The sequence below is a fragment of the Cibotium barometz genome, chromosome 26, assembly GCF_041138505.1.
Source record: "Cibotium barometz isolate CiBa-2024 chromosome 26, ASM4113850v1, whole genome shotgun sequence".
Taxonomy (NCBI): domain Eukaryota; kingdom Viridiplantae; phylum Streptophyta; class Polypodiopsida; order Cyatheales; family Cibotiaceae; genus Cibotium; species Cibotium barometz.
Window position 1 is genome coordinate 16384674 of NC_141071.1, and position 25120 is coordinate 16409793.

The 25120-nt window shown below is 43.1% G+C and overlaps 1 protein-coding gene across 2 annotated transcripts; it reads left to right on the top strand.

Annotated features, from left to right (window-relative positions):
- The first annotated feature begins 277 nt into the window (after positions 1 to 277).
- On the top strand, positions 278 to 16505 carry LOC147623727 (transcription factor VOZ1-like). 2 transcript variants are annotated; one of them, XM_086820340.1, is made up of 5 exons: positions 278 to 651; positions 1178 to 1336; positions 1524 to 2052; positions 15844 to 16021; positions 16115 to 16505. In XM_086820340.1, exons 1-5 carry the CDS (start codon positions 448 to 450, stop codon positions 16431 to 16433), a joined length of 1389 nt encoding a protein of 462 aa, XP_086676466.1. In that variant the 5' UTR covers positions 278 to 447; the 3' UTR covers positions 16434 to 16505. The 2 variants fall into 2 exon arrangements, with proteins under 2 accessions (XP_086676466.1, XP_086676465.1); XM_086820339.1 differs by having other exon boundaries at positions 280 to 651; positions 15844 to 16505.
- Positions 16506 to 25120: the final 8615 nt, after the last annotated feature.

Genomic DNA, 25120 nt, shown 5'->3' on the forward strand with positions numbered 1-25120 from the left:
ACTTTTATGCAACTCTCCTTCTATTTCTACATAGCTCGAGTTGGTGGGTGTGCAAAATTGCTACTTGCAACTGTCCATCTATTTCTAAATAGCTAGAGCTAGTAGTAGTCGTGCTGCTGGAAGCAAGCAAGGAGCCTTGCAAACAGCTTTATATAGTGTTGTCGTGATAACTTGGAACTATACACCATCAAGAAATCACTAGAAACGGTGTAAAACTAATAATAAGAAGATTATCCATTTTTTTAGAGCATATGAAAGGCGGAAGTGACAAGGCTGTTCATTGGGTTATTGGAGCAGAGGGCGTAAAAACAACGCTGGTCACTGATGGGTTTCTCTTTCCAAGTCATCAGATTCGGAAAGGATGAAGCTTAGGTATATATATCACTGCAGCAGCTTTTGGAACCTGCGCGCGCCGAGCGAGCATTGTGTAGGGATCATCGGGGCGCGATGGGGAGCGGCGGCAAGCAGCAGTCGTTCAAGGCGAACGCAAAAGACCGGGTGGAAGATCTGCAGGGGATCTTCTGCGACCTGCAGCAGGCCAGGCGAGAGAACAGGAGCACGGATGTGGTGCTCTTGGAGGAGCAGGTCAACCAAATGCTCCGCGAGTGGAGGGCTGAGCTCCACGACGCCTCCCCTGCGACATCATCGCTGGTAACTTCTCTCTCTCTATTGAACATGTTATGAAGTTCCAAATAAAATGGCTTTATCTGAGTGGCTCCGCATTTTGGTGCAAACCCAACACCCAGGTCTATGTAGGAGGAGAATGCAAATACCATGGTGAACATGTGTTCATATGTAGAATGGGTGCAGGATTCATGCTTGTCCACCATGGTTTAGTTGAATCCCTAGCGCAGCTAAGCAATCTTTTATGTAGTTTTTGATAGGTAGCTAACAAAAAGGGTCAGAAAAACTTGAGAAACTCCCTGAAACAACTGTGATGCCTGTCAAAGATCAGCACTGCTGTAATCTCAATATCATAATGTGCGTAATGCATAGTTGTGCATATACCTTTGGTCTCAGTAGGGGTGCCTAATCACATAGTTTTAAGTCATGCAAGATGGCGTTGATTGTTTAAAGCTTTGCGAGCCACAAAGTCTCACCCTTTCTTCTGAAGTTTAGGACATAGTCTGAACTCCCTTCATCGATATAAACATTTACCTTTCTCAACTCATTTCAGGTGGCAACCCCAAGCTCGTCTGAGCTATCTTCTGACATGAAAAGGCTTCTTCAGTTGACAGAAGAAGATGATGATGCTAGCAGTAATTTGGCAGCTTGTCTAGCCAAACCAATTCTAGAGCAACAGCAGAGTCACTTGGCATATTGTGGCAATGAAGAGGTAAATGCTTTCACATGCAGTATGATCGACTCTAGAAGTGAATTCACAGGGATTTGCACAGGTGTGGTCTGATTTTATGGCATGTTAAGTAGTTGGTATGCACTACTATTTTGAACTCATTATATGTTGGGCTTTTGCAATGCATTGCCAGTTGGAGATTATGACTTGTTAGTGTTTCTATGACCAGATGTACAATGCCAATGATGTGCACATTCAGGAGCAGACCCTTGAGGAGGAGATGGTAGAAAAGTTACTGAGAGCAGAAACTACCATAGCAGAGGCTTCACCACTTTGCAATGAAGAAAGTTTGTCCTTACAAGTGCAGTTGAGAAGCCCATCCTTTCCCATGCAAGAACCTTTTTCGCTGAGAATTCCTTTTAGTGAATTTGGTTGTTCTCAAGACGAAAGTCCCACACCTTTCCCACCAGTGATATTTTCTCCACCAGCAGCTTTCCTGGGCCCAAAGTGTGCTTTATGGGATTGCCCTCGACCTGCGAACGGATTAGAGTGGTATCGAGATTACTGCAGCGCTTTTCATGCAAGCTTGGCTATGAGTGAGGGTGCGATTGCACAATCTCCTGTTGTGAGACCAGGTGGAATTGATCTAAAAGATGGGCCCCTTTTCTCAGCATTGTCTGCAAAGAGCCACCATAAATCAGTTGGCATTCCTGAATGTGAAGGTGCAGCCACTTCAAAATCACCGTGGAATGCTCATGGTATCTTTTTGCACCTTTTTCCACCTTGCTACCTGAATTGGAATTATTCGAAAGTGTTTTTGTTTGTTGTTTGTATGTCAATGATGCACTGATGTCCAGATAGCTATAGGACTGCACATATGCTGGCTGAATGTTGAAGAGGTCCTTCCTGAAGAGCCTGGAGTTGATTTGGATGACTGTCTGCCTTTGCACTTTGCTGAATACCTGAATAAATGAATGATGACTGAACCACTGCTTATATATCTCTCTATGCTTCTGGTCAGCCAGTAGCAAAATGGACATAATTAGCACTAAATTTTACAAAAATTTTTTGCGCATGGGAAAAAGGCCAATAAATGCTGCCCAACTGCTGTACTACAGCCGACTGCCTGTTGAGCATGTTGTATGCTGGCCGACCAAAGCTGGTGAGCATTTGATGTTGCCCGACTGATGCTCAGTAGCCTCCTAAACTGGCCAACCCCTAGTAGGGGCAGAGTGAGGCAGCCAACTGGTTGCCTTGGCCCCTCCAAGACCTAGCTAAAGCCCATGGATGATCCTACCGATTTCTACATGCATTGCTAATGCCTAACCTAATGCTAAGGCAGACTTCCACATGCACTAATCGATGAATTCTCCAAGTGGGTTAAGAGGATTGACACTTGACTAACCTCTAAGGCTCGGAGATTGACCTACATAGCTCGTGCCCGACTGTCCCTGGACTGAGGGCTCACAGTGGGGTCATGGCGTACGACAAATATTCATATAAAAAGATGCCACTTTTGTACAAATATTGCACTGATGATTATGCCAGTGTCATTGTGTACCCCAGTGCAAGGTGCACATGACAAGATGGCGGGAAGAGAAAGCTCAAAATGAAGAAAAGAAAAAGACAAGAAGAAGAAGAAAGACGGAAATATAAGGAAGCCCAACACAGGCTTGAAGAAGACTGGCGTTAGGTTGATCTCGCAGCTCGAGAGCACCAACGAGAGCTCGATCATGACCGAATGTTACTTGAACACAAGCAGGGAAGAGAGGCCATGCATCTGCAGTTCCAACATACCCTCTCTTCATTCTCTCTGCCCATCGGTGCCACTGCTAGCCTCCCGCAACATCAACGACCGTCGTTCGAACTCATCGGAACTTTAGTAAGTATGATCGTTGACGGCAAGTGTGATCATTCAGCTGTGAACCAATTTATTCATCAGTTTAATGCATATTTTCCTTTGGCTAAGTTGACAGATATGCAAGAGAAAGTCCATGTAGCGGCTTCCTACCTTACAGGCGAGCTAGTCACTTGGTGGCAGCATTGGTCTAGTTTACATCGGTGCCACCGACCAGTCTTTCGCAACATGAACTACCGTCAATTCAGACTGAGTCAAAGTTTAGTAAGTATGACGGTAAGTGTGATTATTTAGCTATATATCAATTTATCCATCAATTTAATGCATATTTTTCTTTGGCTAAGTTGACAGACTCGCAAGAGAAAGTCCACGTAGCAGCTCCTCATCTTACAGGCGAGGCAGTCACTTTGTGGCAGCATTGGTCTAGTTTACATACAAACCCGACTACAGAGGTCACAACTTTTCACGGAGACACCTTCGTCCATGACCTGGGGACTAGATTTCTCCCTCCCTAGTATTTGATCAACTTGGCAGATGAGTTCTATGGACTCAAAAAGAATGGGTTGCCTGTGCTTTAGTTTTCCGGTAAGGTTATTACTTTGACACAGTAGTTAGGGTTATTTGAGCGGGCCAAGATGAACAAATTCATTCGTGGATTGGATTCTAACATTCGGTTCGCAATTCGTAACTTTGAACCCAGTACCTATGATAGGGTTTTGACTCTCGCTTAAAATGAGGATACGAAGACGAATGGAGGCAAGCCAAAACGATCGCAGTCTAGTACCAAACCCTAGCAGCAGCAGTCTTCCTTGCAGCGGAGGAAGGGTACACCATCTTCTAAAGACGCTAAGAAGGACAATAGTTCTAGCTCTAGTTCAGGGGGTAAGAAGGATAAAGAATGCAATCCTAAGAAAACTCCCGAGGAAAAGGCTAAAGCAGGTATAACTGGAGGCTATCTTTCTCTAGAGGAGCAAAGAAAGTACCAGACAGAGAACTGCTGTTTCTTCTGTCATACATTAGGGCATGGTAAGAAGGATTGCCAGAAATGGCAAGAAGCCTCCAAGCAGTCTTCTTCCACAGTTGCCACAACATCTCCCGCTTCTCCAGCACCACCTACTACCACCAACGCAATTGAACTCTTATCTTCTATGCATCCCATGCCATCTGTGGTATGTGATGCTAAGCCGGAGGGTCAGGGTGATTCAACTCTTACCTTCTATGCATCCCATGCCATCTGTAGTATGTGATGCTAAGCCAGAGGGTGAGAGTGAGTCTGCACAGAAAAGCTTGATCCGAGCTTATGGCTCTGCCAAGGATCGTCAGTTTGTACTCCTTTTTGACATGGGCAGTTCTGAGGACACCATCTCTCCCTAGTTGGCTACCAAAATGAGCTGTACCTTAGTGCCCTATCATTTGGATATGGACGGATTTACACTTGGTCTCCACACCCACATATCGCAAAAGGCACGACAATTTTCTTTTCAGGTTCAAAAGGCCTCATTCCAGCGAGATTTCATTGTCTCACCTCTTTTGGGGTATGACATGAGCTGTGGTTTCGCCAACATGAACCCATTCCCAATTGGGGCATGACACTTTTACTATCTGTAACAGTTTTAGTGAGCTTGCCATGATTCGTGGGGGTAGGATCATTCTTGGCATTCCATTGATTACTCATCTCCAGGCCCAACTTACCATCCACAAGGGAGCGGAAAGAGCATCGATTTATGTTCGTTGCTCTGATAGCTTCTACCTCATCGATCACAGCTCTCTCATCTTCATTTCTAGTTCCTTAGTTGGCAGATCTCCTTTCTCGATATCGGGACATTATGCTTAAGGATGATCTCCCTCCTAGTCTCCCACCCTCTCGTCTTGAGGACCACTATATCGATTTGGTCCTTGGGACAGAAGCTCCTAGCAAGTTTTCCTATCGTCTTTTCAATACTTTAGAGTGCGAGCTAGAAAAGCAGTTCCGAGCTGGATTCGCTCGGCCACCTTCCTCACCATTTGTTGTCCCATTCTCTTTGTCCAAAAGAAGGACAAGTCTGCACATCTTTGTGTAGATTACAGGGCATTAAACAAACTCACCATCAAGAATAAGTTTCCTATGCCTAGGATTGAGTACATTTTGGAGCGTTTAGATGGTGCAAAGTTTTTCACTAAGATAGATCTCAAAAGTGATTAGCATCAGGTTTGCATTTTTGAAGCTGACATTTCAAAGACAACTTTTTGGACAGAGCGTGGTCACTACGAGTTCGTAGTCATGCTGTTTGGGCTTACCACACACCGGCAACCTTTAATAAAATGATGTCTAGGATATTCGCTGTACATATTGGTAAGTGTGTTTTCATATTTCTTGACGAACATTAACGCCAAAAAGTCTATCTTCGGTGTTACAGAGATTTAAACACAGCTTCATCCTGTCAGAATATGCATCGGAGATGATGACCAGATCTGGGAACACAAGAGCAAAACGCAATGCAAAAAATCACAGCACAAAAGAGAGAGGTAGAGGCGTGTAACTTTGCTCTATATACACAAAAGAATCCCGGAAATGATACAATGGTGACAAGGGGGCTGGGGGCATGGCCCCCCAACAGCAGTCGGCCTGCTATAGGGCAGCCGACAGGACACAAAAACCCCACGACTGCTGAAATGCACAGTCGGCCAGCAGCAGGGGGGGTCGGCCAGCATCAGGGAGGTCCACGACCTGTGCAGAGCAGTTGGCCACCTCCAGAGTCTCCACAGATGTAGTCGGCCAGGTTCAAGGTCCTCCTACCACTTCAAGACTGCCTCCTATGCCACAGAAAAATAGGAAAAAATGGGGGAAAAATACAGGGAGTGAGGAAAAATGATAAGACACCTACAAAGGGCGGGCACACCCACAATAGAGGCCCTGGTGTATATGTATAGACAGGAGATGACTTCTAACACCCCCTCTCAGCTCATGGCTGTGAAACCAACCACAGGGAGCTGGGGTGCCGCCTGAGCCAATCCTGAGATAGCGACTTCGTGAAGAGGTCCACCGTACTGTCCTCCGTCGAACAGAACTCTAGCAAGATGTCATCAGCAATGATATGTTCACGAACAATGTGCCTCTGGATGACCATGGGTTCCTCCAATGGAAGCCCAATCCTGCAATGCAACCTCTGCAGCCTCACCACCTCATGAGTAACATCACAAGCAGCCCGGTACTTTGCCTCTGTCGTCGACAAGGCAAAAGATGACTGCCACTTACTGCTCCAAAAAAATTGCTCCTGGGCCTGAAGTAGATCTCCTCGTGTCCGGATCTCCTCCCCAAACTGAGTCACTCCAACCGTGGAGTAGGACTCCATCCATCAATCCCCCTCCTGTGTAAAAGAGTCCATGATCCTTAGCATGCCACACAGAAACCACAGGAAACGCAATCCTGCCTCCCAAAGAGTTATCTACAACAACCATGAGCTCAACTGCCTCATCAGGAAGCTCCCGTCCAATTTGGTGTCCATCAACCAGATCAATGAACCATTCTGCTTCTGAGTCAAAGAGGCATCACACTGCTCACAAGGATCAACACTTGTTACGATGCAAAGCCTAGTCTTGGAAACCTGCTGAAGACCACGTAAGGCCTTCTGAAACCTGTCAACCACCCCCTCTGAATCCGGAACCACAAAGCTTGGAGTATGCACCTCCTTTTGCAAGTAATCAACTGCCACTTGCCTGGCTTTCCGAAAGGTCCCCGTGGAAAGAACATCCTCATCTACAGGAGGTTCTTTGTCCCGAATACTATGAGACATCAGAGCATAAGTTACCTGTTCAGTTTCCTCTGACACTGACGAACACAAGGACTACGAATATCAATACTGGAGAGTTCCTGCCAACTGCTGCCATCTACTGGCAAGCTATCCACCATCTGGTCCCGGAAAGCCTGCACCTGCAGCGTATCCACACTTAAGTGGCCATTACTAGCAGACTGCCACTCATCACAAACCTGAGGACCTAGGGGAGAGAGTGCTGAAAGCTTGTAAACTCTATTCTCCACTCCGCCTTCCCAAACCACTTTGCCTGTTGCTTTGTCTCGGAGAGCAACAAAATGCTCATCAAACTCCACCTGTACGCCAGTCTTGCAAACCTGATGCACTGACAACAGATGAAAACCAAGTGACGGAACATACAACACCTGGGAGGAATGCTTCCCCCCTCTGCTATCGGGAACTATCTCCATCCTGCCCTCACTGTGAACTGGGACAGTGGATGTATCCCCAGTAAGAATGTGATCAGAATACTTGCAGAGATCCTGTAAATCAGAACGAGAAGGAGTCATGTGCCTGGAAGCACCACTGTCTAGATTCCACTCCCGAGTATCCGTTGTTGCGGAGAATCCTCGAACCTCCTCCCTGCTTGAAGAAAATGAAACATTGGTGTCCATCACCTCCAGGTGCACAAAAGCCGGAGTCTTCATGATTGCTGCTGAGGAATCTTCACCCTTCTCGGTCTTCCGCTTGGGACACTGCCTCCAATAGTGGCCTTTCTCGCCACAATCATTACATGTCCTCTCTGCCTTTAGTTTCTCGCGGGTTGTAACGGAATTCTTCTTAGAAGACTTCTCTGATGAAGCCTTCCCTTTGCCCGAGTTACGGCCTTTCGACCGTTGGCCAGTTAAGGCCTCCGAACCTCCACCCCGAGGAGGGTTCGTGAATCGTTCCTCCTGGTCCAAGGCCATGGGCACAAGCTCCTCCCACGTGATGGTGCTGAGCCTGCCACTGGTAATCAAAGACGAGTAAACTGCCGAGTACTGAGAGGGCAAATGCGACAGCAACGTTATGGCCATGTCCTCTGACGATATCTCCTTCCTAGCCTGAAGAATTTCTTGTTGAAGAGTCTGCAGCTTGTTAATATGCTCCCGCATCGTCGACGACTTTGCAGGGCTCATAACCCGCATCTGTACTTCCAAGAAAATCCTCTTCATGGGCGATACCCTGTTGTAAAGAGAGGCCAAATGCTGCCATATACCTCTGGCCAGCGGCATATGCTTTACATGATTGATTACCTGCGGTGTGCAGTTGAGAAAGAAGATAAACGAACGGACCATGGCGTTGACACGATCCCACATCTGTGCCTGTGCCTCCCGGTCCTTTCGGATGGCCATTTTATATGGCCCCCAAACAGTAGTTGGTCTGCTGTAGGGCAGCCGACAGGACACAAAAACCCCACGACTGCTGAAATGCATAGTCGGCCAGCATCAGGGAGGTCCACGACGTGTGCAGAGCAATTGGCCACCTCCAGAGTCTCCACAGATGCAGTGCAGTCGGCCAGGTTCAAGGTCCTCCTACCACTACAAGACTGCCTTCTATGCCATAGAAAAATAGGGAAAAATGGGGAAAAAATACGGGGAGTGAGGAAAAATGATAAGACACCTACAAAGGGCGGGCACACCCACAACAGAGGCCCTGGTGTATGTGTATAGACAGGAGATGACTTCTAACACATCCCTCTAGTGCACAGAGCGAAAGCAGAGTGGCACTAAAATGTGCTGAACAGAGAGTGCAAGAGAGAGAGAGATGGAGAAAACTATGCTGAATATACTGAAGCAAAACAGTCCCAAGCAAGAGACACTGCAAGTCTCATAAGTGAGGGAGCAAAATATGTACAAGACTGAATGAACAATGAGAGGCCAACACCCTGCTGGCCGACTGGAGCTGCAAAACAGGCCGACTGGAAAATGCCAAAAAAGCTAGGAAAAATCCCAGAAAAATACTAGAAAAAGGGGTGGCCAGCCCACAAGCAAGGGCCATGCAAAAGGGACCAAATGGGCACCATAAAAGAGCAGAATCCGGGGATGAATGTGCTAACACCCCCTCTCAGCACCAGATGTTGAACAAACTCCGAGAATCCGAAGATGAGGAGCCAAGGAAGCGTGAGAAACCGGCTTGGTGAACAAATCTACAGCATTCTTCGCCGAAGGACAATACTCCAAACGCAAATCTCCAGCAAGAACCCGTTCACGAACATAGTGATACTGAATCTCAATGTGTTTCGTACGAGCATGAAACACAGGGATCTTGGCGATGGCGATGCAACTCTGATTGTCACACCAAAGAAGAGTAGATCCGGTAGGAGGACAGCCAAGCTCATCCAATAATCTGCGCAACCATATCGCCTCACATGCAGCATAACAAACTACACAGTACTCCGCCTCGGTAGAGGAAAGCGCCACAGTGGGCTGCTTTTTACTGCTCCAAGAAATGGCTCCAGACCCAAGTGAAAAAACACAACCAGTGGTCGAACGCCGTGTATCTGGATCTCGAGCCCAGTCTGAGTCAGACCATCCAACAAGAGTGCGTCCTTGGCCATAAAAGATGCCAAAATCCAGAGTGCCACGCAAGTACCGAAGAACTCTGAGAGCACACCGCCAATGTTGCTGACGGGGTTTGGAAGAGAAGGAACTCAATAAATTGACTGCGAAGCATATGTCCAATCGGGAGCAGGTCAACCATACCAAACAACCGACGAGAACTACCCAGTCATTTGAAATTTGTGGAGAATCTCTCGAGTGTACTTTTGCTGAGAGAAGAAAATGCCCTTCGAGGTCTGCCAAATCTCAAAGCCAAGAAAATAATGCAAGAGGCCAAGATCCGTCATCTCAAACTTTGTCTCCAAAGCCTCCATAACAGAACGGATCTGCACAGAATAAGAACTTGTAAAAATGAGGTCATCAACATAGACCACAATGATAACAATCAACCCCCTCTCAAGGAGGATATGAAGGTTCGAATCTGCGTGAGAACGGCGCAGGCTGAGCTTCTGAAAGAACTCATCAATTCGCTAGTACCAAGCCCGCGGAGCCTGCTTTAGACCATATAAAGCCTTCTTCAGCCGGTACACATGATCTTGTTTGCCCGGAACAACAAATCCTGGCGGCTGATCAATATAAACCTCCTGTGTAAGCTCTCCATTCAAGAAAGCCGACTTGCCGTCCATCTGGAAAACGGGCCATGTATGATGTCCTGCAAGTGCAAGAATGGTGCGAATGGTAGTCATCCGGGCTGTTGGAGCGAAGGTCTCATCGAAGTCGACTCCAGGGCGCTGAGCATAACCCTTGGCAACCAACCTCGCCTTGTGCTTGTCCAAGCTGCCATCAGCTCAAAACTTTGATTTGAAGATCCAACGCACACCAATCACCTTACGATGCAGTGGCCGAGGCACCAAAATCCAAGTGCCATAGCGTCCAGCTCTGCCTGCATAGCACGACACCAAGGCTCATGTGAAAGAGCCTCGTCTACAGAAGTGGGATCAGAAGGACCATTAATGATAGTAGACATAAGAGCATAATTAACAAACATGTTGCCCTCATGAATTTGTTTCCGTGTTCTGGAAGAACGCCGAAGAGAACCAGGCGGAGATGTAGAAGGAAGCTCACGTAACCCAGAATCACAAACTGTCTGATAATACCAACCAGGTACAGATCTGCTCAAACTCGCTGGAGGAGGAGCAAGGTCATCATCATCTGACTGAGTATCCTCAGCTGGAGGTGTAACAGAAGCAGCGGGAGGAGGAGGAGGAGGAGAAGGCGGCGGAGTCAGAGGTGGAGGAAGAAGAAGCTCACCACCCCCCTTAGGAGATGTAGGAGTCTCGTCGAACACCACATCACGGCTCACAACAACTTTGCCTTCCTGAGGATCATAAAGACGATATGCCTTGGACACAGTGTTGTATCTGAAAAAAGTCATGCGCAGAGACTTCAAGTCCAACTTGGAGCGATGCTTCTTAGGCACATGAACATACGCCGTACACCCAAATATCCGGAAATGAAGAACGGAGGGCTTCTCACCATGGAAAGCCTCATATGGAGTTTTATCTGGAAGAGCAGCAGTAAGAGACGTGTTCTGAATGTAGACAGCAGTGGAAGCCGCCTCAGCCCAGAAACGTGGAGGTAATGAAGAATGCTCAATCATAGCAAGGGCCATCTCCATAATGGTCCTATTCTTCCTCTCGGCAACTCCATTTTGTGATGGAGTATATGATGTAGTAAGTTGTTTCCGAATGCCATGTGTCTTGCAATATTGCTTAAACTCCTGGGATGTGAACTCACCTCCTCCATTGGTCCTGAGAGCCTTGACTGAGTGACCGGTCTCTTTTTCCACCTCAGCTCTCCAATCACAGAAGTGCTGAAAAGTCTCATCCTTGGTCTTCAGAAAGAAAACCCAAGTATATCTGGTAAAATCATCCACCATCACGAGCATGTACAACGCCTTACTCAAAGAGAAAGAAAACCCAAGTATATCTGGTAAAATCATCCACCATCACACGAGCATGTACAACGCCTTACTCAAAGACGCGGTACTCATAGGACCACATAAATCTGCATGAATGAGAGCAAGTGATGCCGAAGATCTGTGTGTCGCCTCCTTCTGAAAGGCGGCTCGGTGTTGCTTCCCCTGTAAACAAGAGGAACAAGCAGTAGACGGAGCCTTGATGGTCGGTAATCCCTCAACCAACCCATCCTTCGAAGCTCACTGCAGAAGCTGATAGCTCAAATGGCCAAACCGAGCATGCCAAAGACCAGAAGAAGAATCAAAGGAGAGCGATCAACTTGTAGAGACCACTATCTTGGACTCCCTGAGCCAAGATGCTACTAGTCGCCTTATCACGAATGGTAATCTCATAACAAGAAAAGATCACCTCCACACCCTGAGCTATAAGAGCACTCACTGACAAAAGGTTAAAAGCCAAATGTGGAATATATAGAACGTCAGAGAAGTACCTCTTGTCCTCCTCAGAACGGAAGATGGGGATAGTGCCATGTCCATGCATTGGCACAGAAGAAGAATCACCCAGAGTGATCTCGCCTCATCCGGCAGTGAAGTCCTCGAACCAATCTCGATGGGGTGTCATATGAGCAATAGCACCGCTATCAACAATCCAAGACTGTGACTGAGAAGTCACAAGAGCAAGTATATGCCGAGTACCTGCTAAGAGAAGAATGCCATCATCCTTCTTGGGTTGAGACACCGCCGTTGAGGAAGAGTTCTTTGCTGTGTCATCACGCTTCTTCTTGTGACATTGGGGTGACTTGTGACCCTTCTTGCCATAATGACATTCAATGTCCTTATTCTTTGAAGATTTGTTGTCTTTATCCTTGTCGAAATCCTTGGAGTTCTTGTCAGAACCCCCTTTTCCTTTCTTTTGTTGATTCTTCCCTTTATCTCGCGCTGCCAAAGCTCCATCAGGGCCACCAGAGGTGCCAGTCCACTCCTCAAAGCGAGACTCAATCTGCATAACGGAGGGGAGAACTTCCTCCCAAGTAACTGGAACAAGACAAGGAGAAGAAACAAAAAGTATGCATCAAACCTCTCTGGAAGTTTGGAGAGCAGCCGAATAGCCATGTCCTCTGTGGAGATGTCCTTGCCACAAACAGCAAGCTCGTTCCGGAGATCTTTCATCTTCGAGATGAAAGCAGATAAAGATGGAAAGGCAGAAACTGATAAGTTCATAAGTTGCTTTTCCAATGCCAAAATCCGACCTGGACACTTAATCTCATAGAGATCTGCAAAAGCCTTCCAAACTTCATGTGGAGCATCTGCTGTACGCACATGAGAGAGAACAGAATCTTGACAGTTCAACATCAGAAAGGAGAAAACGCGTCGATCATTCGATTGCCAAATATCAATCTGTGCCTGAGTCACACCTCCGGAAGCAAGGGTGGGAGGGGTAGCATTGGCCGGTGTAACAAGCCAATCCCAAAGATCCACGCCACACAAGGCCGATTTCACCTTCACCTTCCATAGGGTGTAGTTGGAACCATCCAACTTGGCAGACTCAGCAAACATATGAAGAGAAGTCGGTGCAGCCATCACAAAAGCTTGGGCTCAATCTCAAGAAAAAAATTGCACAAACTCTGAAGTAGAAGTGTCCTCCACAGGTACCAAGAGTGCCACCAAAGCGTGCAACACCAAAGACCCCCGTTGCAAAGGAGCAAACCCATGGGAGAGGAAAAACGCAGCAAAGGAAGCTGCTGTCCTGAAGAAAACAGGCGCCTATGTCCCAAACTCCACGTGGAAGAGAAGAAAACTGGTCAAACAGTACCTGAAGGCTGTGTTGATGAAGCCCAACTGAAGGGCGCAGCAACCAGCAAGTTCAGTCCAGAAAACGCAGCAAAGGAAGCTGCAGATCTGAGAGAAAAACGCAGAGGCAAAGTGACCAGGTTCAGTCCAGAAAACGCAGCATGAAAGAGCTGCAGATCTGAAGGAAACCGTAGAGGAGGAGGTGCTAAGCTTGATTATGGAACACCTATAGATGCTTAATGAAATGATTAAATAGAGAGAGAGAGAGAGAGAGAGAGAGAGAGAGAGAGAGAGAGAGAGAGAGATGGCTGTAGGTATTCAGTATATTACTATGTCACAAAAAGATGTATGACTTTACAATTTCATGAGGCCTTTGGTGGCCTGCCCAAAACGTGGCTGATGCACTTCTACTTCCTACATGATGACCTAAGACCAAAAGAGGGAATAGATGATTTCTACAAATGATGCCTAATGCTTTTATAGGCCTTGGGAGAGTAAGTCGGCCAATAGAAAGACTGCTGGCCTGTTTATCAATGACTGAGGAAAAACAGTGTTAAATGCTGGTGCTTGTTTACACGTGTGGCCCTTCATGCTTTTTATGCTACCGATTGCTCATACGACTGCCAAGTGCCCATAAGACCTTGTAATAACCTTGCCAATGCCCTAAATGCTGTCTAAACCAGGGAATATGCTGAATATGCTGAGATTTATGCCATGGCACGGGTGTGCACGTGACACAGGGCATATAGTAGCTGGTTAAATAGCTGTACACAAGCTGTGTAGGGGTCTGAGCTGGTGGTTGCACATCAGAGGCTCTTTTCCATGGTTGCCCCACAGTTGAGGACAGGTATAATTCTAGTGGGGGAGAATGTGACACACTCGCAAGTAAGTGGTGGACAAATTTGGTGGGTCGTGTTTGGACAGCCAGGTTTGGGGCTAATTTGGGGCCGATCCTTTGGGCACAATATTAAAGCATTTGGAGTGTTTTTTGACATTATTTTGTGGTTGAAAAGGGCTGGCCAACCTGAAGTGACTTTTTTTTGCGATATAAAGTGGGATTTGGTTCCTCATTTGATCACGTCATCTGACGGTTTCTGGAGCGCACAGTCTGGAGCAACCATTTTAGGGCTGATTTGGGGGTGCTGGAAACATATCTACAAAAAGGCATTGGGCTGAGTACTAGCATCTAGCATTAGGGCTGCAGATCAGAGATCTACATTTTTAGTTTCATTTTGTACTTGGAGAGTAATTTTTAAATTTCATTTTCTTGTACATAAATATACTGCAGTTTAGGTAGCTTGTGCATGTGTCTCGCTACTCCATTGTTCTCTATCTCCTTTGTTATTCACTTGCACACTAGACACAAGGTGTTGCATGCGAAGAACCCTTGCTGTACTTGATCTAGCTCTAAGCCTACTGATTAGGAACAATGTTTAGACATCAGAGAGGAGAGAGATGAACTACAACTACCTAAACTACATAAGTATACAGTAGTTTAGGTAGTTGTTGTGCATGTGTCTCTCTATTCCATTGTTCTCTATCTCCTTTCTTATTCACTTGCACAGTAGATACAAGGTGTTGCATGCGGAGAAGCCTTGTTGTACAGTGTACTTGATCTAGCTCTAAGCCTACTGATTAGGATCAATGTTTAGACATCAGAGAGAAGAGAGATGAACTGTGTTTTTAGTATATTGATACGGTACAAAAATGTCTTTGATTGTTCAACGTCTGTGGCCTTTGGCCATGGACTGACTTAGACCCTATCTAGACTAGCTGTTGACTTGCCCCAAGTGGGATCAGATGATCTAATGAATGACTAGCCCCTTGCTATTATTGGCTCATGGGAATATCCCTTAGTGCGGGGATTAGATGATCTAATGATTGACTAGCCCCTTGCTATTTATGGGCTCATGGGAATATCCCTGCATCAGCCTGACTGCTGTCAGCCAGCAGAGGACAACACAAATCATTTGAATATTACTTAATGCTGCTGACTCCCTTGTATGGTGCTTATGAAGTGGCCGATTGGTGGGCTGGCTTATTCGCTTGTCAGAACTTGTCAGCTACCTTAATCCTATCCTAAACATGCTGCCAATTCAGGGATTAGCAGAAGGCTACTACATGTGTGCATGTGACACAAGGCTACTACATGCTGAGTGCAGACTCCTTGTGGAATCATCTTCGAAATTGTGTAATTCTCTTTATTTTATTGCAGTGGTGCATTTTTTGAATGAACTACCCTCTTCATTTAATCTGTTTTGCGTTGCGGATCTCCAGCCTATCTTATTTTCAAACTGCTGGCTGTGTGTATCAATTCATTCCCCTCTTTTGCATCTTTCCTAGGCTGTCTTCAAAAGGAAGAATGCTTACATCTTGCTTCCATGATGTCTGTGACTATCAATTCATGTCACAGGAAACTGCTGCCTTCCACCGCAAATTTTACATCTTTTCTAACAATGTGATAGTTTTTTATGCCTTGTCTATTCTTTGTGAACTCAGGATTTTGTGGACTCAGCTTGATAGGGCAATATACATCCTCTTATCGTCATGGGGATTTTAATTTTATTTCACATTATTTTTTAATAAAAAGAGTAGACTATAGACTAATTTTTTTCTATATTCTCACCTCAAGTCTTCTGTTTACTGAGCAGAGCTGTTTGATACATCTGTGCTTCATGGTGAGCTGGTACGAGAGTGGCTTTTTTTTGATAAACCACGCAGGGCTTTTGAAAGTGGAACAAGAAAGCAGCGCTCATTACCTGATTACAATGGTCGGGGCTGGCATGAGTCAAGAAAACAGATAATCAAAGAACTGGGTGGCCTTAAGAGGTCCTACTACATGGATCCACAGCCAGATTCTCAGTTTGAATGGCACTTGTATGAGTATGAACTCACTGATTACGACGCTTGTGCCTTGTACAGACTGGAGCTCAAGCAAGTGAACATAAACAAGAAAAGCAGTAAATCAAAGTTGCAGCATGATCAAGTAACAGCATTACAAAATCAAATCGGCAGACTACCAGCAAATCTGTCTGCTTATGATGGTAAGGTATGGGCTTTAAACTTGCCTGAACCTAAAACTAGCAAAGGTAGAGCAAAAGCGACCCAACGAGTCATCAATCGCAGTCCGCATGTAGCTGGTGGTCAAGTTGCTCTCACAGCTGAGAATCCAATCCCCATGAACACAAGCTCTTTTGATTTTGCTTTAGAAGATGTGAGCAGCTATCTGGTTACCCCGTAAGTTTTGGAATGACCATATATTTGTAACTCATCATGTAAATATGAGCTCTTTCCAACATGCTAAAAATTTGGATCCTAATGCATTCTAAAATTCCTGTTTGTCTGTTACCGAAAGAGAAAAGTCATCCCTAGCCTTTGTTTTTTGCTTCTTTTTGGAGCATCAGCCAAAGAGTCAACATAAACTAACACCTGACTATCTCATCTTTCTGAGGTTCTGTTGCGCTGCTTGGAGCTTCTCAAGATAATATGGCATGTCTGGTCATTGTAATGAAGACTGTCCTCTCTCTGGTTTGATATTGAGGAGTGGACATTGCATGTGTGATTCTCTAGTTCAAAGCTTAGCAAAGCACATCATGCCTTCTACACGGTAGAAAGTTTCAAAGCAAGGTGGGTATACAAGCTTAGGACAACCGCAGAAACACTGAATTCACAAGGAGCTGTGCATGACAATATTTATCGACTTAACTCTCATGATGATGAAGTTTCAAGGCTTCGTATCAAAGGTGGGAATCATGTATGATTTATTGTTGAACTGTCAAGGAGTGGTGCTTGACGAGAGCTATCAAGTAGCATGTAGGTATCTTTTGAATTATTCGCCCTAGTTGTGGCCAGCTGATTGATGCTAATTCTTTGGGCACAAATTGGTGCATCTGTCTGACTAGCTGCCCTCTCTGTGTGCATGCAAGTGCGCTAGCTAGCCTTCATCGGGGCGTGTCTGCCCTCCACCTTATCTGGAGACTAAGTCCACCTTCTCTGGAGACCTGAGTCTCGTGGTTTATTCGTGACGGTCGCCTCACTAACTAATATGACATTAGCTTAGCACATAGTTAGTGTCTTGTGTCATGGATTTGAAGCTGCGGGCCCTCGTGGATATATCAAATTGCACTTGTTTTCTTAAAGTGGGGGCAATGACCTTAAAAATTTCCATTGGTATATATATATATGATTGCTTATTTTATCAAGTCGGTCCCTCAAATGTAGAAATGTTGCACCGTGTTTCCTGGCTACACAAGGCGTTTGGTGCCAGTAGTTACATAGCCCTGCCATGGTATTTAGTTTGCATGTAGGATGGTGAGGATAGTAAGCTAGGTGCTGCGCCAATTTGTGCATCTGATAAACAATGCGAACTGTGAATGGTACTCTCAAGAAGCGCTAGCTCTAAACGCACATCAAGGCTCATTTTTGAAGGGCTACTTCATTTTGTTTTATGCTTCATTTTCTAATGCAATGCTTCAAGGGAAGTGTCCTTCTACATTACATGGGCGTTGAATACTGTGAATATAATTTTCAATAATAATTACTAAGTCCTCCTCCACATTGTTTGGATTCCATTTTAGAATTATCATAATAAAATATATACAAGCATTTTCACATATTGTCAAATTCTATAAAGGTAGACATTCAATATAAAAATAGGAGACATCACAACTGTTTTAAGTTGATAAAAAAAAAAGTTCTTCAAGCAAAATATGTTTGTTTGATTGACATAAATGGTTTCTTTGAAAGAACATTTATCAAATAATCAACTTACAATAACTTTCAACAAAAATGTATTCCCATCACGACCAAGAGATTTTTAAGTATAAATGATCAAAAGATCAACTCTCATCTAACCTTTGGGGTCTTCTCACCTTCATTGCTTTCCATGATTCAAAGATACTATTCCAATCCACATCTTTTGGCCTTCTCTTCATTGAAAGGGACATAGCCATAAGCTTGTCTAGTGTGCTTACGTTAAGTGAAGCTCTCATTTGACTCTTGATCCTATTCTACTTAGAAAAGCCTCCCAAATTTTTGACAAAGCATATCTAACTTGTCCTTAGAAAATTGCTCTCAATCTTCAATGTCACTTGGATAATTCTTGGCAGAGAAAATCTTGGCAGCATTGAATAAGGAGTTAATGAAAAAACCTTTCATGCAAATTTGATAACAACTCATTGATAAATTCCTTAGCAATTTCTATGCATCCAACCAAATCACATACATTTGGCAAGCTCTTAAAACTCAATCGATGGCACATTGACCACATTGCCCTATTGATCTATGCATTTAAATTCACCATTTAGATCAATTTTTCATGAATTGTTGAATCCTTCTTAGTTCTTATAACACATCAACATCTCTTCCTACCATAGTTATGTCCATATGCTCTTCTTGGAATCTCAAGTTAAGATTATTAACTTGGTAAAGAACATCTGCAAGCAAGTGAATAAGAAATTGCACTTGGAAAATTATGGTTTTGGCATACATCATTGGGTATTTTGCTTAGGAGTGTAGGCATAATTTTCACTAAGCAGGCCATTATCTGACCTCGTGATAACCATCTCACTCTATGCATTTACAACACTTGGTAATGCTTTATATGTAAGGCATCATAAATATCAAGAAGTTCTTCTCGACGAAGAGTGGAATCTCCTAACCATTCCCGAACTTTATTTGTAATTTATCAACATGTACATACTCAATAAAATTTTCACATGCATCCTTCCCTGTAAGATTTTCTCTATGTGCAATGCAATGTACACCAACAATATGGGGAACCTCACGACACAATTCAGCTACCGAACCTTCATGCACCTCAATCATAGAACCTGCAACATTGGATGCACCAACAAGTTTTTGTTCATCGATATGCATATTGGAAAAGAGTTACTTTACTCCTTCAACCATAGATTGAGCCTTACCATCCCTTATTCGTACTAACCGCATAAATCGAGTTTTACATGCTCAAAAACAAATATAGTGATGTAAAACATCAAATGTTTCTCATATTGCCTAGCACTACTTTCATCCACCATGATTGAGAAGAATTTCACAAATCTCTTGCCTCAGTTTCTCCCAATAAACCCAATATATCGTCTCAAGGAATTCCTTATTGGTTATGGGATTAGTATATGCTAAGTATTCTATTGAAAGAGACATATGAGGTGTTTGCATATACATATGAAATAAGAATAGGCCCAAACTTGCAAAATATTGATTCGATAGAGAATAATACGTGTGGTATTTTTATTAAATAGAAAACAAATGTGAGTGGTTGAGGAAATGTTAAGGATTAGGTTGGTGGCTTTTCTATAGAGACCAATCATCACACTTGGGGAGTACAATCTTCCTAATACAAAGGATTAACAATATGATTAATGAGGATAATCATACACATGCAACTCTTTAAGTAGAGAACTCACTATACAACTCTCTATGCCATGATATCTAGCTATAAACTAGAGCCATGGTCTCTTTACCAAGGAGGTGTGTGACTAAGAAGGCTTTTCAATGTATGCACAATGGCATGCTTTCTCATATGACTCTATTGACATAACATTTTGGACAACATACCATAGGATTTGCATCACACTAATAATACGACTCTTCTTAGCATCAATCATTAAATCTATATATTTCTCTATGACCTTGGTAGGCATTTTAGCCGTCCTTTCTATTGCCCTCTTATGAGCCTTGAAGTTACTATGCACCTTCAAAGCTTGTTTTTGGGTGGTTGTGCTACCATCCACCAATGCAAAGGGGTTGTTTGCCTTTGCTTCAACACGAATTGTGCATTTAATATGTTCCTTTCCATTGCCATCAAGCTGAGGATATGACCATGAATACATTCTTCTCCATGAGGGGAGAAAAGAACGTTCATAGCTATCTTTCATTTTCTTTGCATTATCTTCACGCTCAAGTACAAGAGAAGAAGGCTTTACATTCATATCAAGACTTAGATTAGGTTCTATTTTCCTTTCCCTTTTAGATGTCCCAAATGCCAAACGCAATGATAGTTTTCTTTTATCCTTCTTGGATCTACCCATGCCAAAATTCAACAAATAGCATGAGTCACACTCTATTTTTTTTTTAAAATATAATACAAAGGTAGTGTTTTGAGCGATCAGTATTGGAAAAAAATGTAATACAAATGTAGTGTTTTGAGTGATTATTATTGTTTAAAATTTTATTTTATTAGAATGATATTAAAAAAATCATTTTATACAAAAGCAAGATAGAGCATGGTGAACCAGTGATTGTTGATAGACAATGGACATACCTAATTAGGTAACGTCTCTAAATATCGAGATGTAGACGCTGACTCACGTTATTAAAGCATTTATATCCTGTAACAAAAAGATATTATATTGGACTTGTTTTGAGTCCACTCGTCGAGTGTGTCTATTGATACTCCCTATTAATTAATAAGTGAAAAACCTTAGGATAAACTAAGGTTTTTACCTAAGGATATATTTATCCTAAGGTTTTCCCTCAGGCTCTCTCTCTCTCTCTCTCTCTCACTCTCACACACACACACATTAGCCTCTCTATCATCGATCTCCATCTCCACGCCAGGCCGTCTCTCTCTCTCATCAGCAGACGTAATGCCGTCAGGGTCTCTTCCCCATTAGCGGAAGCTCTCTCTATCTCTATCTCTATCTCTATCTCTCTCTCTCTCTCTCTCTGTGTGTGTCTATCATCAATCTCCATCTCCGTGATTCTGCAATTCTCTCGTTCGCTCTCTCCATCTCCATGAAATGCAGTTCTCCATCTTCGGCATTTCTGCCTTCAACCCTTCCTCTCCGCCACGGCCAACGTTTGTGTAGTCGTGGAGCTTCCTATTTACAGCGGTGCGGGAAGGTTCTGGAGTAGAAACCTCCACGTGTCCTATAGCCATGCATGCCCGATAGCCTTATCTTTAATTTTTTTGACTTCGCCATATTAATTATTGAATGCGCTTACAAAACTCATTAGGGGAGCATATTCTCAAATGTGAAAGAGCATGTCTATATTCTCAAATTGGAGAGATTGGTGGATAACCCTCAATAAAGGGTCCTATCATGTCCTGAGATAGTTGCTTGAAATGGCCTTAATTGGAGCTTAATATAGCATTTCTGATAGACAATACATATGAAAATGAAGTAGACAAGCTGAAAATTCCTATCAAAGCCAGTTCCAGTGGGCCATTGCAAACATATCCTTAAAAATCCATATGTGCTGAAAAGGCTAAGTACAAAAATGTTTACATACTTTAATAGTTTTGAGAACAGACCCTTTGGCTATGTACATAATAGAAGACGGACGCTCTGAGAGCTCCAGCAAATGCAGTCCCCCGGGCAGCCTCCACCGCGTTGATGATGCACGTTTGGGGGCCAGGAGGCGGAGCTCTGAGTCCGCAACCTTCTTGTTGTGGTGGGCATGTGTAGAGAGCGTAGCTGCTAGGCCAGCGTGTGAGTACGAGGAAAGCCACAAGCACGCTGCAGGCAAGAGCAGACAGAGGCTAGAGCGAAGCACTGGAGCACGCTGCGGGCAAGCAAGAGCAGATGCAGAAAGCTAGTTAGTTGATCAAGCATTATTGTGTGTCTCTTCGTTCATCATCCCACATCATTATACATGGCCAGCTTCCCCGACTGTGAATTAGGCACGTGCGGGAATCCTTAAGGGACGTGTCCATTCGACCCTACGAGCCTTACCTAGTCACACACCTCTTTTTTTTTTTTTTGGGGGGGGGGGGGGGTGTCACTGTGAATAGCTACTTGGCGGCTGCTGCAAGAGATTACACCCAAGAGGAACAAAACACAATCTATGGCATTAGTCCTTCACATGATGATGTGCATCACCACGACACATAATATACAAAAGATATGTATGCAGAGATGCTTGCTAAAAGGAGCCACCTTCTGTAGATGTGGAGCTCGGTCTGAAAGTGTTCCACGTCTGTAATGGCATTGGTGAGACAATGCTTCAATTGAACCAAAACGCTTTGGAAACAAGATCGGGGAGTCCACAAAAGCAAGAATGGCCAAATATGCCGAGTTGATACTCTAAAGAACCTCATGGGGGGTCTCACACACACACTCGCATGTTGCTCTAGTTAGTAAATCCTCACGTAGGCTCATATTTCTTATGTTGGATAGTTTTCAAGGATGGTTAACTCGAGAAATGCTCAAGTTTGTGGTAATAAACTTACAAGGATAATCCATAAGTAGTGTAAAAATTGGACTCTACACTTATTAGTAGATACAAAAATATATGTATGTCATGGATAGTTTAACTTGAGAAGTGGTCGAGTTTATTATAACAAAATAACAAGGATAATCCTAGACTATATGTATAGTTGATTTGAAAAGGATTTCAATATCCAAGTGGATAGGCCTATCTCTGTGTGTATTACTCTTTGAGCTTTTTATAACATGGCACTGACATATAAAAAGTGACTTACTTTTTGCTTCATCACAAATATCAGAAAGCCCGAGACTTTTTTGTAATGGATACTGAGAGCTAGACTTGTTGTCTTTAAGCATAACAATAATTGTGAGTCAGAGCTAGTGAGCTCTCTAACTTCTTATTTTCTCTCTTTTGTTGCTTGCTTACTATATTTGGTTTGATCCATGCTTGATGTGGATCCGCTTGCATGTTTGGGAGTGATCAAAGGCTTCGCTAGCACTTGGAGATTTCATTTGTCCCTCTTGAGTAGCTAGCTATCCAAAGGAAGAGGAGGAGCCTAATTCAACACTTATGTTTCTTATGAATTTACCATTATCTTTATTTTATTTATGTTTTCAATATATTGAACAACTTTTTTCTAACATAATTTCTATATCAATAAGTTGTTCAATATATTGAGCAACTTTTTCCTTGATAACATAATTTCTATATCAATAAGTTGTTCAATATATTGAGCAACTTTTTCCTTGATAACATAATTTCTATATCAATAAGTCCTTGCTTTTGAGCCTAAGACCACTTCAAACTAAAGCCTAATAACACTAAATTAGTCTTGATATCCAAACCAAGACACCTTGGCTATCATAGTGTCAAAGCACTCTCCATTAAATCGATGAAAAAGAACACCATTTGAACCTGTTCACTTTTCTTCTCTAATCATTGCCACTTTCTTAACTATATATGAAGATAGTAAACATAAAGCTAAGTTTAGATAAAGCTTGGTAGATAAAGAACTTAAAGAGATCTAATGAGATATACACGAGTGCTTGTAGAAGATACACAAGTGCATATATTTGGCCAGTTTTAATTTCTTACCTTGCCACAATACATATGTCATTGGCAACTTATCAAAGAGTTGTAAAAATAAACTTGCCCATGTGGGTGTGCTAGCTCCACCCCGATGCTATCTCCGTGTTGTCACACCAAAGAGCTCCTAGACTATTCGGTTCACAAGATTGAGCTCTTCCTATGCTTAGATAGAAGCAAAGCCAAGTAACTATTAAATTTACTATCCTCGTTACTAAAAAAACCAATTGGTAGCTCATACAACCTAAATACACCCATCAAGCTAACTTGGGAGTCTTATCAAAATTTTTTGTTAAAATAAAATGAGCCATCTTTATCAATTGATCAACTACTACCCACACATAATCATGTACCCTCTATATTCTTGATATATTCCTATAATAAAATCCACATAGATACTCTCCCATCATTTTCCATTGGGATCTCTAACAGACGTAGTATACCACACACCTTTAGACATTCTACCTTTGTTACCTTGAAACTTCTTGCACTTCAAAACATAATCTTCGACCTCCTTATTCACAATTGGCCAAAAAGGTTATCTCTTTAAAAGAGCATAAGTATTTTGTATTCTTGGATGTCCAACACTTGGACTATCATGATATTCATAAAACCGGCACATGATGTCATGATCCTTTGGTATATACATACTATACCTTTGTAGGGGAGATACCCTTTTTCAGTAGGATACTTCTTCCATTTGAGGCCATCCTCACCTGTATCCATCCCTGATGCAATATCACTTTCTTTAGCATTATGATTTGCATATATCTTTGATGCAACTTTGGTAGGACTAGCACCCCTCCTCAATGCTTCTTAATGGGGCCTCTCTTCTCAATTAATTTAAAACCTCAAAGTAGCTTGGGCATTGTGCTCACATTTACCATTTATGGACTCTAAAAAGTTATTATGAAATTGAGAGAAACTCAACTCATTTACCATTATCATTTGGCTAAGGAAGTCAACTATACCACATTTAAAGATCTTCCTTTATAATAGCTTAGTTTAAAATCAAACTCTTGTAGCATCTTATCACAATTGGCTAAGGAAGTTAGCCACCACATTATATCTCCCTAAGTTCTACTACCTCATTTTAAAATCAAACTCTTGTAGCATCTTAGCCCATCTTGCCTTTGTGCCATGAAGTTCAAGCTTATTACAAATCCACTTGATATTTGTGACAGCTTTAAGGAGCAAGATCTCATATTTGAATATCTCAAGTGTGCATTAGGTTTGAGGATATACCCAACATGGCATTTAGGAAATAATGTGGACATTTTGAGTTCAAGGTGATGCCTTTTAGATTTTCCAACACGTTAGCTAATTCTATGACACTTATGAAGAGTGTTTTTTGGACATATTTAGGAAATTTATAGCATTTTCTCAACATTTTTAGGAAATTTATAGTAATGTGCCAAGAACCATAGGGGAAAAGCTTTAAGCACTTAAAGTTTTTGATAGCTATGGCTCCTATATTGAGGATAATATACTCACACTTTGTGGTCGAAATGGATACTAGTAACGATGTTGTAAGAGCACTCCTTGATTACAAAGGAAAACTAGATGCTGTTGAAAGTAGGAAGTTAGATTGTGCACACCAAAACTATTCAGTTTATGAAAAAGAGATTTTTACTATAATTCATGATTCAAAGAATTGACGTTCAAAGCTTA